The sequence below is a fragment of the Lepisma saccharinum genome, chromosome 10, assembly GCF_977018435.1.
Source record: "Lepisma saccharinum chromosome 10, izLepSacc3.1, whole genome shotgun sequence".
Taxonomy (NCBI): Eukaryota; Metazoa; Arthropoda; class Insecta; order Zygentoma; family Lepismatidae; genus Lepisma; species Lepisma saccharinum.
In genome coordinates, this window is record NC_139238.1 from 90,464,745 (window position 1) to 90,479,266 (window position 14,522).

At 38.5% G+C, this 14,522-nt stretch overlaps 1 protein-coding gene across 2 annotated transcripts in view; it reads left to right on the forward strand.

Moving 5' to 3' along the window:
- The window catches only part of LOC145994022 (cyclic nucleotide-gated channel alpha-3-like), a 301,195-nt gene that overhangs the window by 217,624 nt on the left and 69,049 nt on the right, over positions 1 to 14,522 (forward strand). For both annotated transcript variants that reach the window (XM_083130102.1, XM_083130103.1), the window contains exon 3: positions 10,252 to 10,392. In XM_083130102.1, the coding sequence (XP_082986228.1) occupies positions 10,252 to 10,392 (141 nt within the window). The remainder of the gene's footprint in view (positions 1 to 10,251; positions 10,393 to 14,522) is intronic.

Consider the following 14,522-nt stretch of genomic DNA (forward strand, 5'->3'; position numbering starts at 1 on the left):
TGAGAAATTTTAATAGATATACGGTGAGTCACATAATTATTCGGACAGATAAGATTTCTGAATATTTACAGACGTAGTCGTGATATAATACGATGATAAATGTTTAATATTTATTTAACAAACAAAACACAATATGAGCACACTGTTAATTTTCTTCGTTTATGTTTAATATAATATATTAGTAGAATATTTTCATTAAACAAAACAAACATTTTTTGTGGGTTAAACAAAATTATTCGGACACATGGAAGGAGAAACCGGAAAACACGCTTGAAAAGCAACGAACAGAAATGTCAGTATCTGGTAGGCATCCCTTTCATTTTAACACCTCGGATAAACGATTTGGCATACTTTCTACCAATTTTCTGGTGTACACTGGCGATACGTTGGCCCATTCATGTTGAAGTCTCTCCTTGAGGTCTGCCTTCGAAGTTATAGGTGTTTTCCTCACTTCTTTTTCCAACTTACACCAGAGGTGCTCAATGACGTTCAAGTCTGGAGACTGCGGTGGAGGATGGAGCACTTTTGGGCAGTTGTACAATAACCATTCTTGTACTACGCGGGAAGTGTGCTTCGGGTCATCATCTTGATAGAACATAAAGTTACAGAGAATGCCCCTCATTTCAGCACTAGTCTTTAGATTTGACTTCAGAATGTCAAGGTAACGGTACCTGTCCATTGTCTGTTCGATGAAAGCCAATTTACCAACGCCTTGGGCCGACATGCAGCCCCAAACCATTACGTGACCACCCCCGTGCTTCACTGTTGCTTGCAAATTTTTCCCTCGGAGCTCCTCGTTTGGTTTACGCCACACTGTTACCCTCCCATCTGACTCACAAATATTGAATTTACTCTCGTCAGTGAAAATTACCCGATCCCACCATGTCTGATCCTTTCCTAAGTGTTCCTTTGCGAACACCAGTCTTTTGTCCTGTTTGGCCTCGTACAAATGGCTTTCTCCTGGCTACACGGCCATGGTAGTTTGCCCTTCTGAGCACTCTTCGTATAGTTTCAGGATGACTATGCTTTCCACACTCCTCAGCTACCTCAGCACACAACATTGGAGCACTCATCTTTGGGTTTTTTAAAAATGTTCCTCACGATTACTGTCTCTTCTCTGGGGGAAAACATTCCTGGTCTCCCTGTATGACCGTGGGACTCGATCCTGTCTTCATCTTTAAATCGCTTAATAATATCTGCAACTGTACTTTTATCATTTTCAACATTGAGGCAATTGCATGGTAATTTTTACCCTTAGCGTGGTGCCATATCACTAACTGACGTTGTTCAAATGAACTTTCCTTTCCTCTTCGGCCCATTTCTACATAGAAAATGTTCTTATATCACAACTTTGTTAAACAAAACGCGATCGTAATTGCTATAGAAACCTACAGGAAACCAGAGTTAATATATATGAACAGAGTATCAATCAATCCGTAAATCGAAATTGTCAATGTATCTCAAACTTACGTTAACATTTACTATGTGTCCGAATAATTTTGTGGCACTATTTTTGCAACGGTACGGATTCATCCTTCGTTATATTGTTGCTGATGTTCGTTTTTTAACTTTTTATCGTCCAATTTTGTGCTAAACATGACATTTTTTAAACGAAAATCAACTTCAACGCTGTATACAGATTTCACTCCCTTCCCGCTCTTAAACGTTAGAAATTTAATGTGTGTCCGAATAATTATGTGACTCACTGTATAACCATCAGAAATATTAATTTTCCAACCAAATTTTTATTTCTATGCATCATTTTCAAAATGATCCACTAATTGTTGTAAAACTAATACTTGTATCATTAGCAATTTTGCTCTCTAGAGTATGTTTCAAACAAGTTAGTCATTGAATATCTCTGTGTGATGTAACAATAATATAAAACATTAAAAAATATACAAAAACCTAAGAAAAGTTTTGATTTGGGCACAAAAATCTAAAATAGGTTCTAACAAGCAAAATAGTGTATTTTTTAATGAAACGCTGATGTAACTTTGTATTTCTCATTTACCTGCAAAGGAAAAACCAGGTTAAATACCTAAAATCCGACGTCTAATGATCATTTACATACCACAATATTTAGAGCAGTTCTTATGATAAACACAACAACAAATAATAACAACAAACTAACTTGTACCAAAAACTTTCTTTTCGGAAAAAACACTGATAAGAATAATTAATATTTGTTTCGTTTTGTCGGAAGCAAAGTGACTCCTCGTGTTGCTTTGTGTCCCGTCGTGTTACGTATCGTCGCGTCGTGACTCGTCGTGTCAGATCCGGTGTGCGGCTGGCCTTACTGTGCATAAAGTGGACTTAAAACAACAAATCAATCAATCAACGTATTTATTTAAATTTTCCTGTCATCTAGGATTAGTTTTAAATGTATTTCGTTGCACTTTTGTAATTGTTCATTATGAACTGCAACCGTTGTCTGCCGCGTCGAAGGCGTGACGTGGCTCGTCATGGTCGCTAATGAAATAAATTAAGTGAAACCGACCAAATGACGATTTCCCCCTCCATGCCAACCACGGAACGACCGCCACCCTTTCATCCGGCGACAAAAACTCACTCGCTGGAACCGGAAGGGCCTGGTGTGACCCCCCACACCCACCTCTGCGTGCGAAACAGGGGAGGGGGAACCAATTGTTTGTGTTCGGTCTCTTCGATCGGTTGTTAGGTCTGGACATTTGGGATTTTTTTAGTCAGTCACTAGTCCACATATCTTCGATGTCGGGGAAGGCGAGTACATGACTCAACACCTCATTTTTTCAAATAAGAATGTCAAAACGATTGAAACGGTTCTTACAAGAGAGGGCTTGGTTTCATAGAAATATGCAATCATTTTTTTAAAAGTATGACCAAAAAAAGGAAAAGTTAAACTTCATGGAGCGAAAACCCTCTAACAGCCAGTGCTTTCCCATTGGATGACGCGTGATCAGCGCATCGAGTCCCATCCCCGATGTTTTCTGGCTCCCGAGACCGGAGCCCACTGTTTCTTCTTTTAAAGCAGTTTTCCAATTGTCCGGTTCCCACCGGGAATCGAATCCAGGACCGCTCGCACCAAAGGCAAGAGCGCCATTCATTTGGATGTGCAGGATCCCGAAACAGAACGCAAGAAATATGAAATATTCATTTTATTAACCATTTTAGAAAATTATTATAACCTGATGTACTACGTACTTTTTGCAACACATTGGTGGTCTTATAGAAAGAGAGACAATTTAATTTTTGTGGTAAAGATAAGGAAATATGCAACAAAAATGTTAGCTTTAATTGCACATCTTTCTAATATAAGAGAAGCAGGAAGGTCAAACAAACCGACACAAGCATGATTTATAAGTAATATCTGCCGACAGACTACTAAAATCACCGTAAATGTGATCAAAAATATTCTTGGCCAAAATATGACCTCACTGTTCGTTCACGTTTTCACAGAAAAACTGGCAGCGTGTTTCAATTAACACGATCATGACAAACAGGCCAGTGTAAAAAATATGACGTCATAAAAATCCGAGTTGTGAGTGAAATTTATTACCTTGAGATGAGACGAGATTTGATAGAACAAACCTCTATGAAGGATGCTCGAAAATTATTGCTGCTTTTATTTCAAGAAAAAAAAATAAAGAGCACAAGCCCAACTAACTATCGCGTTTCTGGATGCATAATACTAACCATGTATCTTGAGGATGAACGGTGCAGAGGAACGAGATTCCGCTCTTAATTGCCTCCCTGGAATCTAAAGTTGTTTTACGACATGCGAGTCATTGTTGAATTTGAGTTGTTTTAATACCACTTTGTACAGATAGAATAATCGGAACTAGACCTACAGTTTAATGTGGGATCGAACCCGCGACCCCTTAGTTACAAGGCAATTACGTAAGCACTGCGCCATTGGTGAGACAAAAGAGTCATTGTTGAGATAAAGCTCTCAACAATTATCAACTTTCAATCTGGTACGCCACGTACGTAACGTAGAAAACTTAACAAGAAAGGTAAGGGAATTCATATTATAAAATACCAACTATTGAAAAGTAAACGGGTGTAAAATTATAATAATAACGTGTGATAGTTCCGAAAGAGACCCAGGGAAAAGTTCTGTGGAAATTAGAAGATGGTCGACTTTCCAGAACTTCATTTAAACTCATTTCATATGTATTTCAGAATGGCTTGGGACCCGTTATCCAAAGTGTCCAAAAGTAACATCTCGCCAAAACTCAGTCTCAAGGAAAATGTGTAGAAATGATTCTGTTACGGAACCTGTTTTGATTGAGCTATATGATATTATATAGAGTGCCACACACGTAAATTTGCCGTTGCGTAGAAACGAATTTTCGTTTCGTCTCCCTCTCTCTTAGCATCATGTGTTCTACCCTGCTCGAAAACCTTCGCTATTGTTGCCATATTATCATTCCATTCCTGGACACACTCGCGCAAACATCATTGAAAACAATTGAATAGCGCTCCAGCTCGCGGTTCCCACCGTTCGGCAGGGACGGTAATGTGGCAATATAGCACGGCGTAGTGCTTGCTTCTTTTATGCAGTGCATGTTCATTGGCTAGCTAGTAACTAGTGTTGCCAACTGTAATATTGAAGCACTATTTCTGTCACGGAAGGGGAAAGGCAGGTAAAGTGGCGGTGAGTTTTGTTGGATTGGAAGCACCATATTTTTATTTCATACTAAGTATTTGACCGGTTTGACGTTGTGTGCGTGTATTGCGTGTGTGTATGTAAAAGTGTGTGTTTGCTAATGAACGTTAAATTCCATAATGCCTCCAGTTCTGTCGAAGTTGAAATCAAAAACCTTGCATAGCCAAGCTCGGGAAATTCTAAGCAACGTGCACGCGTTCATGAAGGAGGAAGCCAGTCATGGTGTTAGCATCCCAATAAAGCATTTTGGCAAGAGAGCAGCGGCTGCGACTGGAGTTCCTGAAAGAACAATCAGGGCTATCATGAACGAAAGACAATCTCTTGAGATGTCAGAAGGCCCCTCCACATCATTCCACACTCCCGGGAAAGAACGACAAAGACCAGCGACCAAATCGTCAGTGGACGCTTTCGATGAAAACGTTATTTTCCGTTGCTGCGTAATGACCGGGGGGGTGGTCGAAATAGAGCGGCATCTGCCGCCACCTCCCATGGAGGCAAAATGACTAGCGCCGGCCCTGGTTCATAACAAAAGAAAAAGCCGCGCAGCTTATCGTCTAGTGGCAGTATATGTACTTGTTATTGTTGTGGAAGCCGGCATTCTTTGTAAATGTACAACAAAGGCAACCGACTGTCGCCGATCTCAGAGAGGAAATAATAATACTGCTTGAGGAGGAGTGTTATGGTGCAATTGTAGCGGTTTAACACTTTGGCATGTTATTATCTGCCGTTGCAGTTCCATACCAGTGTATACGGGTTTTGGGAGTGAAAAGTTAGAACGCCACCAGTGCATTAATGCAATGAAAAATAATATATATATTTTTTTATTTTGTTTGAAATCACTCAAATAAGGAATCGTATGAAGAAGTCTTCTTTGCAGCATTTTTGGTAATTTTACTTATGTGTTAGTTCATATTTTGCGAATTTTTAGTCCATATGTATGTAGCTACATACAAAGCCACTTGTTAGTACATATTAATCCTAGTCCTGGTATAATGCATGACGTTTAAAACTCAACGTTAGATAGACCTGAATTCTCTAATTTTATTGTTGTACGTAACAGCTGTGCATCGGCGCACTGCAGCGATTTTTCTATCTGCTCCATTAGCAACACTGCTTCTTTAGTTGTTTCGCGCATCGCATGGCAGAAATATCTGCGCTGGACTCTACAATCAAGCTACGAGGAAGAAGAACAAATATATTCAATAGTACGTTGTTTATCACGATAGAGTAAGTTTTCTCCCAAGGTAACTTAATAAATAAGGTAGCGCCATCCGAAGATTGCCGATCATGCACAAGCGCGTGACGTCAGTGGTGGCTCGGGGCCCCTTAGGTTATGCTCGGGTCTTGGCCGAAGAAAACGACCGCTATCAGTTCTATGCAAGGTTCAGAGAGGGAAAGTGTTTTATTACTTTGAGGGGGAAATATTAACTATCATACTTCGAGATTGTATTGAGGTATTCCTTAAATGATTAGTAACATAATTAAAACATTCTACTTTTAAAAGGGGGAAATTACACGTGCAAACGCGTTGTAAAAATTCATATTTTTCGAATATGTTTTCCAACAACGAAAGATTGCTTGCAGTTTGTGTATATACCTACATCTATATATTTTTCTCTTTTTTGGCAGCATAGTCTTTAGCCTGTTTAGGACACGTTTCCTTATTGCATGTCTTTCGTAGCGTACATCTCTGCAAGTACATTATTTGGTACTAAAATAATTGGGTGTAATTTTAGCGATGGCACTGCAGTTGCCGTTAGCACGTTCTTCGGTGAAAAATACAGGAGTTCTGCTTTGAGATCTCGCACATAGTCTTCTTTACAATAATTGGCACTGCACACTTGCATTTTTACATTTCGTCTACAAGCAAGAATCCACTGTTTCCTTACGCAATTAGCGGCTGGAAATCTATGATATTTTATGTCAGTTCCTTTAGTTTTCTGGTTATAGTTTTCCTAGCTTTCTACAGCACAATTAGACATGATTGCAGTCTACAAGTACAAAAATACAATAAAAACAAATCGAACGCTACAAAATCAACAACCTGCTTGTTCCAATTTTCGCGACTTGTTAGCAGCTGAATGTGTCCCGCATCAAACCAATTCCTCCCAGATGACGTAATGCACCCATGGACGACTGTGCATACGTACTGCACATAGGAACGAGCATACCCCCTGGTTTTCTCCCATGTGCACCATGTTGTGTAAATATTGAAGAATTATTAAACCTCGTTTTGTGTTTTATGAACAGTATGTATTTTATTGCGCCTATCTGCGTTTTTACGTTTTACATAAGCTTTCTTAACCTTTCGAGGGACGAATGCTTATACCCAAGGGCCTTCCCGATGAGGTAGTGGTAACGTCATAGCCTTATATTCAAGTTCGATACCCAGTGGAGGCACATAGTGGTTCGGATCCCGAACTGTGCTGCAGCCATAAACCTTCTAGTTTAAGAATGCTAGAAAGTTAGTTGGACATTGTTTATAATGCAAAATACACTGTTATAAAATTCACGTTCCAGATAGCCTACACAAAGTTCTTTCCAAATTTTGTCCTCACACAGGAGGTATTAAGGTCTTTCGCAACGAAATACCTGCGTGAAAATCGTTTTCTGCTCTCCTGTAACTTAAAGGCAAGTGTAGTAAATGTATAGGCTAGATTGGGCAAAAAGTGGACGTATCCCCCTTTTTTTTCAATACTACGATGATCATGGTTGAATGCTTGATATGGACACACACCTGATGGTTTAAGACTCCAGAACATCACTTAGCGTTGGATGTGTGTCGTTATCTGAATAAGACCTTTCTCGGGCGGTGGATTGGAAGAGGTTCTGAAGAATACCCACCTCCCGTAGCCTGGCCTCCAATAAGTCCGACCTCACCCCTGGGAGTTCATCAATGACACTCACAAATAACCGTTATCGCACAACTCATGAGTCACGAGCAGCTGTGGAAGATGCCTTCACGTACGTGACCTCGGATTATCTCCGCAACACATCTGCCAGAACATGGCTCAAAATTCGGCTGTACGAAAATGACGGTCTCCATACCGATGTTCGGGATTCTTAAACCATCAGGTACGTGATCTTATCAAGCATTCAACCATAATGCATATTAGTGTTGTCACAAAGTGGACGTACACCCTTCATTTTCCAGTCTAGACAGTCGGATCTCGGAATACAAGTTCGAGCTTTTATGGCCGATACGTAAGTAAACGTAGCGCCAGTTTTATCATTAATCATTTTAGGCCATTATTATTATTATTTTAGTATTAATGATTTCAAATAAAAATTTGTTCCACTTTATAACTTTACATATTTAGTCCTTGGGTCTGCAACAACAAAAGATATTTATACGGATTACGTGCTAAAGGAAAAGTAGAACCACTGCTCATCTCATTAAAAGCTGTATCTTGTGTATTATACAACCTGCAACTCAGTAACGTTAATTGGGTTGCCATTCTTCTAGGCGGTTGACAACTGGAGGAAGTTTACGAATCTTCGACACGTAGTTTTGCACCCCCCCCCCCCCGTATTTCGAAGTAACAAGTTACTTTTCTAAGTAACGATAACAAAGTTCACCTGAAAATATTGACTAATTGATGATTATTAAAATGGTGAGAATAATGTTATATTTTTATCACAAAAATCGCCAGTTAATGTGCCACAAGTGTGTGTGTTTTAGAGTGCCTAGGGCTGCACTACCACAGCTCCTAGGCTCAACAGGAGAGTGGATAAAAATCATCATTTTTGATGATTTTTTTTATTTAAATCTGATTCTTTTTATTTAAACCGATATATTAAGAAAATTAAATATACATTTTTCTCTTTCTGATTCTGTATATGTGAACCTACCACGGAAATGTTTGTTGGGTGTCTTAATAAAATTATAATAATTTCACTGACTTTTATTCCAGTGAAAATGAAACATTCCGGATGAACTATATAATTGTAGCTTAATTGTATGGTCTTTGTAGCTGAATTTTGGCAATTTTTTTAATGATAATTTGCAAAATATCAGCTGCCATCTTTATTAACAGTTTAATGATACTGTCACTATTTACGGTGTACATGATTAGTATTTTGAATATTATTCTCCACAAAATGTTTACTATTTTTGCCCATAAAAATTGAAATTTTAATCAAGAGTAACTTAAATGAGTTTACAGTTTACACATTACATTTCCTTTCGTATGAACTTCACCCCATCAGGACACATATTTTATTCCTTCCCTAGAGCCTAGTAAACACCATTAAATAATTACGAGATTAATCTACTTTCACCAAAACTGATTCTGATATCTACAAAATCCTTATTTACATTATTCTATAAATTATTTCTTTAAAGTGATTTAAATCAATCCACCTTACTCAACTGTAATTACCAAAATTATGGTTTGCTTTAAAAATGTTAATCCTAAAATACAGTAGACATGCTTATTTTTAATTTCATTACTTATATAGTTTTTATATTTAAAAATATTGATGTTAATTATAATTTAATGAAAATTAATATAATTTTTTGGCAATCACAATAAAAGAAAGATAACAGTCCACGTGTACTTCATGCAGCAACATGATAAATCGGATTCCATATTATCTAGAAAGAGTACCAGTAAAGTAACTTGGTTAATTTTTATAGTATTGGTGACTGCAATGGAGTGGCTTTTTGAATACTGTTACAACCTTCCAAACTCTGCATAACTCTTGATGTATCACCATGATATCAGTAGCTCAGTGCAGCTCAAGAAGAGGGACGTATCTAGAAATATACTTCTATATTACCGGACTGGTTCGAACCAAGTGTAGGGCATTTAATAATTATTATAAACGTCTTAACTATAATAATAAACATTAATATGTAATAATAATTACATAAATAAATAGATTGTATAGAATAGACATAATTCATTATGTAAGAGTTAAGATGACTAAAATTTCTATAAGGTTGGTTCAGCTGGTTAATACTAAAATCCTTGATTATTATTTCTATGCATATTATTGTTACTGTGTTAAATTTATGTAGACAGTGTCAGTACAAAACTATTTCATCCAGATGTAATCCTTATTTTCAAGAAAGTTTGAAAAAGAATCGTTAAATGCAGAAGAAACAGTAAAGAGGATTTTGCTTTTTAAATTTGATAACTTGGAAACTCTTTCTGCGGGTTCGGACCCCTGGACTCCTTTTCAATAATAAGAAGAGAGGTTTTCTGTTTCTTGTAAACATGCAAGATGACGCAGCGTGATTGATATAGGCTTATATTGTCGTTGCCACAGGGTAGCAAGGAGATGATTTTTGTCCCACGAGACTTTTCTTACAAACTTTCCATTTACTTGCATGTTCAGTGCTTATCCGGATTCCTTAGCACGAAAGTACATAATTGTGTTCCTTCAGTAAGTCGGGAGCTGTTTTTGCATCGATGGCTCTTAAAGGAAAACTTTATGCGTCTGCAAGGAAGAAAATTCTTATAACCTGTGGGACTTGCCCGTGACTAAAAGTAATAAAATATTAACGGTGAATTTACGACTGAGATTTGTAAGTTTTACACCAACAACCCATGAATAATTCACGAGCGTAACTTTTGCTTCTCTCTCTCTTGCAGCCAAGCTCGACGGCGTGAAGACGTACATGCGCATGCGCCGAGTGCCCAACCATCTGCAGGTGAAGGTGATCAAGTGGTTCGACTACCTTTGGCTAACGCAGAAGTGCTCGGATGAGGAAAAGGCTGTCAGCTGCCTTCCCGGTGAGTCATGCTCTTCAGCTATCAGTGTTGCCAGAACCTGAAAACAAAAATATTTTTTTCCACGTGCAAAATAACCTCTTTGGTCTTTTTACTTCATTTTTTAAAAAATCAAAATGCACTATGCAAAACTTCAGGGCCAACTATAAAATTATCATTATTATTATTGCATTGAATTACATGAAATTACGTATTACACTTTATTGTTGTCTAGTAAGGACGTTTCATATTACTGCACAAATGTTTATAGTTATCGTAGTGTAGTGTCCTGCATTATATCCATTATACATCTATTATTATTATTATTGGGCGATCAGAAACATCAATTCTCATTAAAGAAATTAGGGTGGTTTGAATAAGTAAATAACGAAGGAATAAGAGGAAAGAAATAATAGAGATATGATTTTTTTAACTTTGGGAAAATTGCAAGTGTGATAAATTTCTTCAAAAAATTTAATATTAGTTTCTACTAGGAAATCATTAAATAAATTATGCACCGAAAGACGCGATTTGCATACTTTAAAAACTTTGAATCTAATCTCGTAGGTACTATAATTCCTCTTATTCATTTTTGCCTAAGATTTCTCTGCACCGAAGAATGTTTCATGTCCAACACTGAATGTTTCATCTGGTACTGACTAATCATTTTCTCTCCGAAGAGTCAGATGCAACTAGATTTTCACAAGTAGGAAAAGAAGAATTATTAGATAATATTCAGTCACTCACTGTCTGGTTTTCCTAAGCTCGAACCAAACCTATCTCTTTCCTTGGTAGGATCAAGTCGATATTGACTCTCCTTGCTAATTTCTTTTAGTTTAGATGAAGTTACCCATTATACTTATGTAATGTGTTCATTCTCGAGATTATAGTGTTGACGTAAATTAGAATGAAGGAGAACAACAGGGTGTCGACTTAGAACATTCACAAACTTCGCAGAGCTGGACATCAAGACTTGTTTTCAGTAAAGGTTTGCCCGTCAAGGTCTACAAAGGGTTGTTTCGGATCTCAGCTGGTATTTCAGCTGGATTTCATCTTAGGAGATGCTGCGTCTCCGTCACCGATCGTGCTCAGTTGGAGTCCCTTCTCGATAGTTAGAGCTCTGCGCCTTAACTTCCGTTTGAAAACGCTCTTTCGACGAACAACCAGGTTCATTTCTCTATTCCTACTTGCAGGGTAGGACAGGTGGTATGGTTCAAGTCCTGATTTGAACACCACTTCCGTATCTTTGATATAGGTCTAGAGGAAGCGTATCTGGTTTCGGGCCAGCACCTGTTTTTCTGAGAAGCGCTGTTGTCACTATTACCTGCAGTGTTTAGACATCCATGCATTCACTGCGACGTTACACTCACAGGGTCTCCACATTGTACAACACAATAACAGCCTAGCAAAGATAACGGCAACCTCACGCCATGAAATCTCTGAAAGAACTGAATTGGCAACATATTATTTACTCCACGAGGACTTGACAAGTGTTGTCAGTTCCTACAACGGACGCTATTGGTGGGAAATGTTTGAGGGGACAATATACCGAGCTCCACGGGGTCTATGTAAAGTTCGAGTCCTGATTCGAAAGCCACGTTCCTTCAAAGAAACTTCCAAAAGATCAGTATCCCTCTAACAGCCATATGCCAAGTCCATATGGCTGTCAAATTGATACTGATCTTTTGGAACTTTCTTTGGAGGAACGTGGCGTTCGAATCAGGACTCGAACTTTACATAGACCCCTGTTCCTACTTTCCTTTCCAACAGCGATGGATTGAGTTGGTGTTTTAAGTCCACAGCACGGCTAATCGGGACTGGACATACAGTTTAAAGTGGGATCCGAACCACCGGGTATCGAACACGAAGCACCTTGATAACAAGGCAACGACGCTACCACTGCGCCACAATCATCCATCGTAGATGTATCATCGGAATGTTATTGGAATACCACGTGCTCCTGTTTGCTGCTCCATTTTATCTAGGAATGTAAGGTAAATTGAATTCACAAATACGTACTATATTTTTTCCTGTGCGACACAGTTGCGTCATTTACTTTTCTACCTGGGAATGACATTTTTTTCACACCGCGGACAAACCGTGCAAATAACCAACCTAAGGGCTATCGTGTAGAGTGTTAAGCTCTGGACACAATTTCAGAATGCGTTTTTCATGCAAAACTTAAAATATGTGGTGATACGTGCATGATTTAAGGCGGACGGACTGAACCCTGTCACTTCACTGCAGACATAGTTTTCCACAGAATACTATCGCTTTGTGCACATTATCGGCTAAGACACGTCCTGGGCTAAGTTACAGTGTTCTTGAATAAATCTGCGTATCCAAGTTTATGCTTCAATTGTTTTAGCAGTAATAGCAGAATTTGCAACTAATGTCCACTAATATTAATACTTAAATTAACTGGTTACTTAGTATGTTTTATTCTAGTATTGCTTTGATACATCCTCCGTCGGGAAAATGAATATAGGTGGCAACCCTGAATGCAGAATGAAAATTTTGGCAAGGGTTTCTTTATGGCGGGTTTGTTCAGATGGGTTAATCGGGACTGGGTCTGTAGTGGAAAGTGCCTCCCTCTAGAGATGGAACCCGGGATCTGGGAAAGTTTGTATATTTACGAGAACTTTGGCCATATTACTCCTCGATGATGGATCTCTTTCCATTTGTGGAGTGTGGAGAGTGGCCTTTTTTGGAAGCCACTCAAAAGAACCCCCTTTTGTCCCAGTGCACCCAAGAAACTGCACGCGGGCTCACAGCTCACAGTTATGCATTGTCCTGTAAGGACCGTCATGTTAGGCAAATTTCAGTCGTATATTGGCATTTATCTTATTTTTATACTTTCAAGTTAAGAACGTGGATTAAATTCTTTATACTTAATTGTTTTCATAATTCATGTATATATTTATGTTTTATCTTGTTATTATATCATCAGCGCATTTTTGCAACATTCATTCAGATTTTATAGGCTAATAAATATCCCAAATAATATATGCAAAGTTTTCATTAATTTTACAAATTCGAGATGGCTAGGATTATTTCTATCTTTCACGAAGTTGTTGTTTAAGCACATGTTAAATACATTTCTTCTTAATATCGATTTTTGTTCAACAATGTACAAGATTGAAGTAATTCAAGACTTAGTTATAAATACGTAAACTAAATATTTATTTAATCATTTTATGTCCAATGGCAAATATGAATTATTTGTTGTTTCTATCTGGTTCACTATTATAACTTTATAGCAAAGCAATTCTCTCTCGCTTTCAATAATATATCGTTCTCCTATTGGCTGTTTACTTTAGGAGTGGGGAATGACGCTATCTGTATATGGCGACTGTTATACAGGGTGTTTCTAAAGGTCGTTTACAACGCTTGGGAGGTGATTCCTCACACGAAAACAAGCAAAAAGTCTAAGTTCCATTTTTACGACTGAGGCTTCGTTTCCGAGATAGGAGCCTCGCAAAAGGTGACAAAGTGAACGTCACACCTAACTGGGACGAATACTATCACAGATAGAGAGGCGGTTCCAAGGGAATCATAAAGGAATCGTATGTGCTCAGTCCGGAAGTCACTATGAAAAGTTCACTGCACGCATGCGCAATGGAGTCCTCAAAGGAATTGGGGATTTCCAGCAACAACAATGCATGGAAAAGGTATGTAACGCAGCAAGAAGGACCGTGACAATGAGAAATGCGTTCAAGACAACACATCCCGACCTCAAACATCAAAACATGACCACCGAACACAAAATCCGAAAAGTTGAGCACGGTTGCATACCCCAGTTACACGCGAGGAATGAACGAATCATGTCATGTGGCATACGAGAGACAGGAGGAGGGAAAGAAAAACACAATATCAGATGATTGCGACAACGTGTATTTTTACACGCGACAACTGCGTAATATCCCCCCCCCCACACACACACAACAAACAACAAATGCTACAATATCTTACGCACAGACAGTCCGTGTCACTGTACACCAACTGAAGATGTCACTTTCACCACACAAAGGGGGTGGGGAGCAATACCAAAAGTGTTCTCACTGGTATTTGCCGAGGGCAATAATCACAGACGGTTTTCAAAATGTCTGCCGTTTACTTCTACGCAGAGATGACAGCGACGAATCAAGGATTGT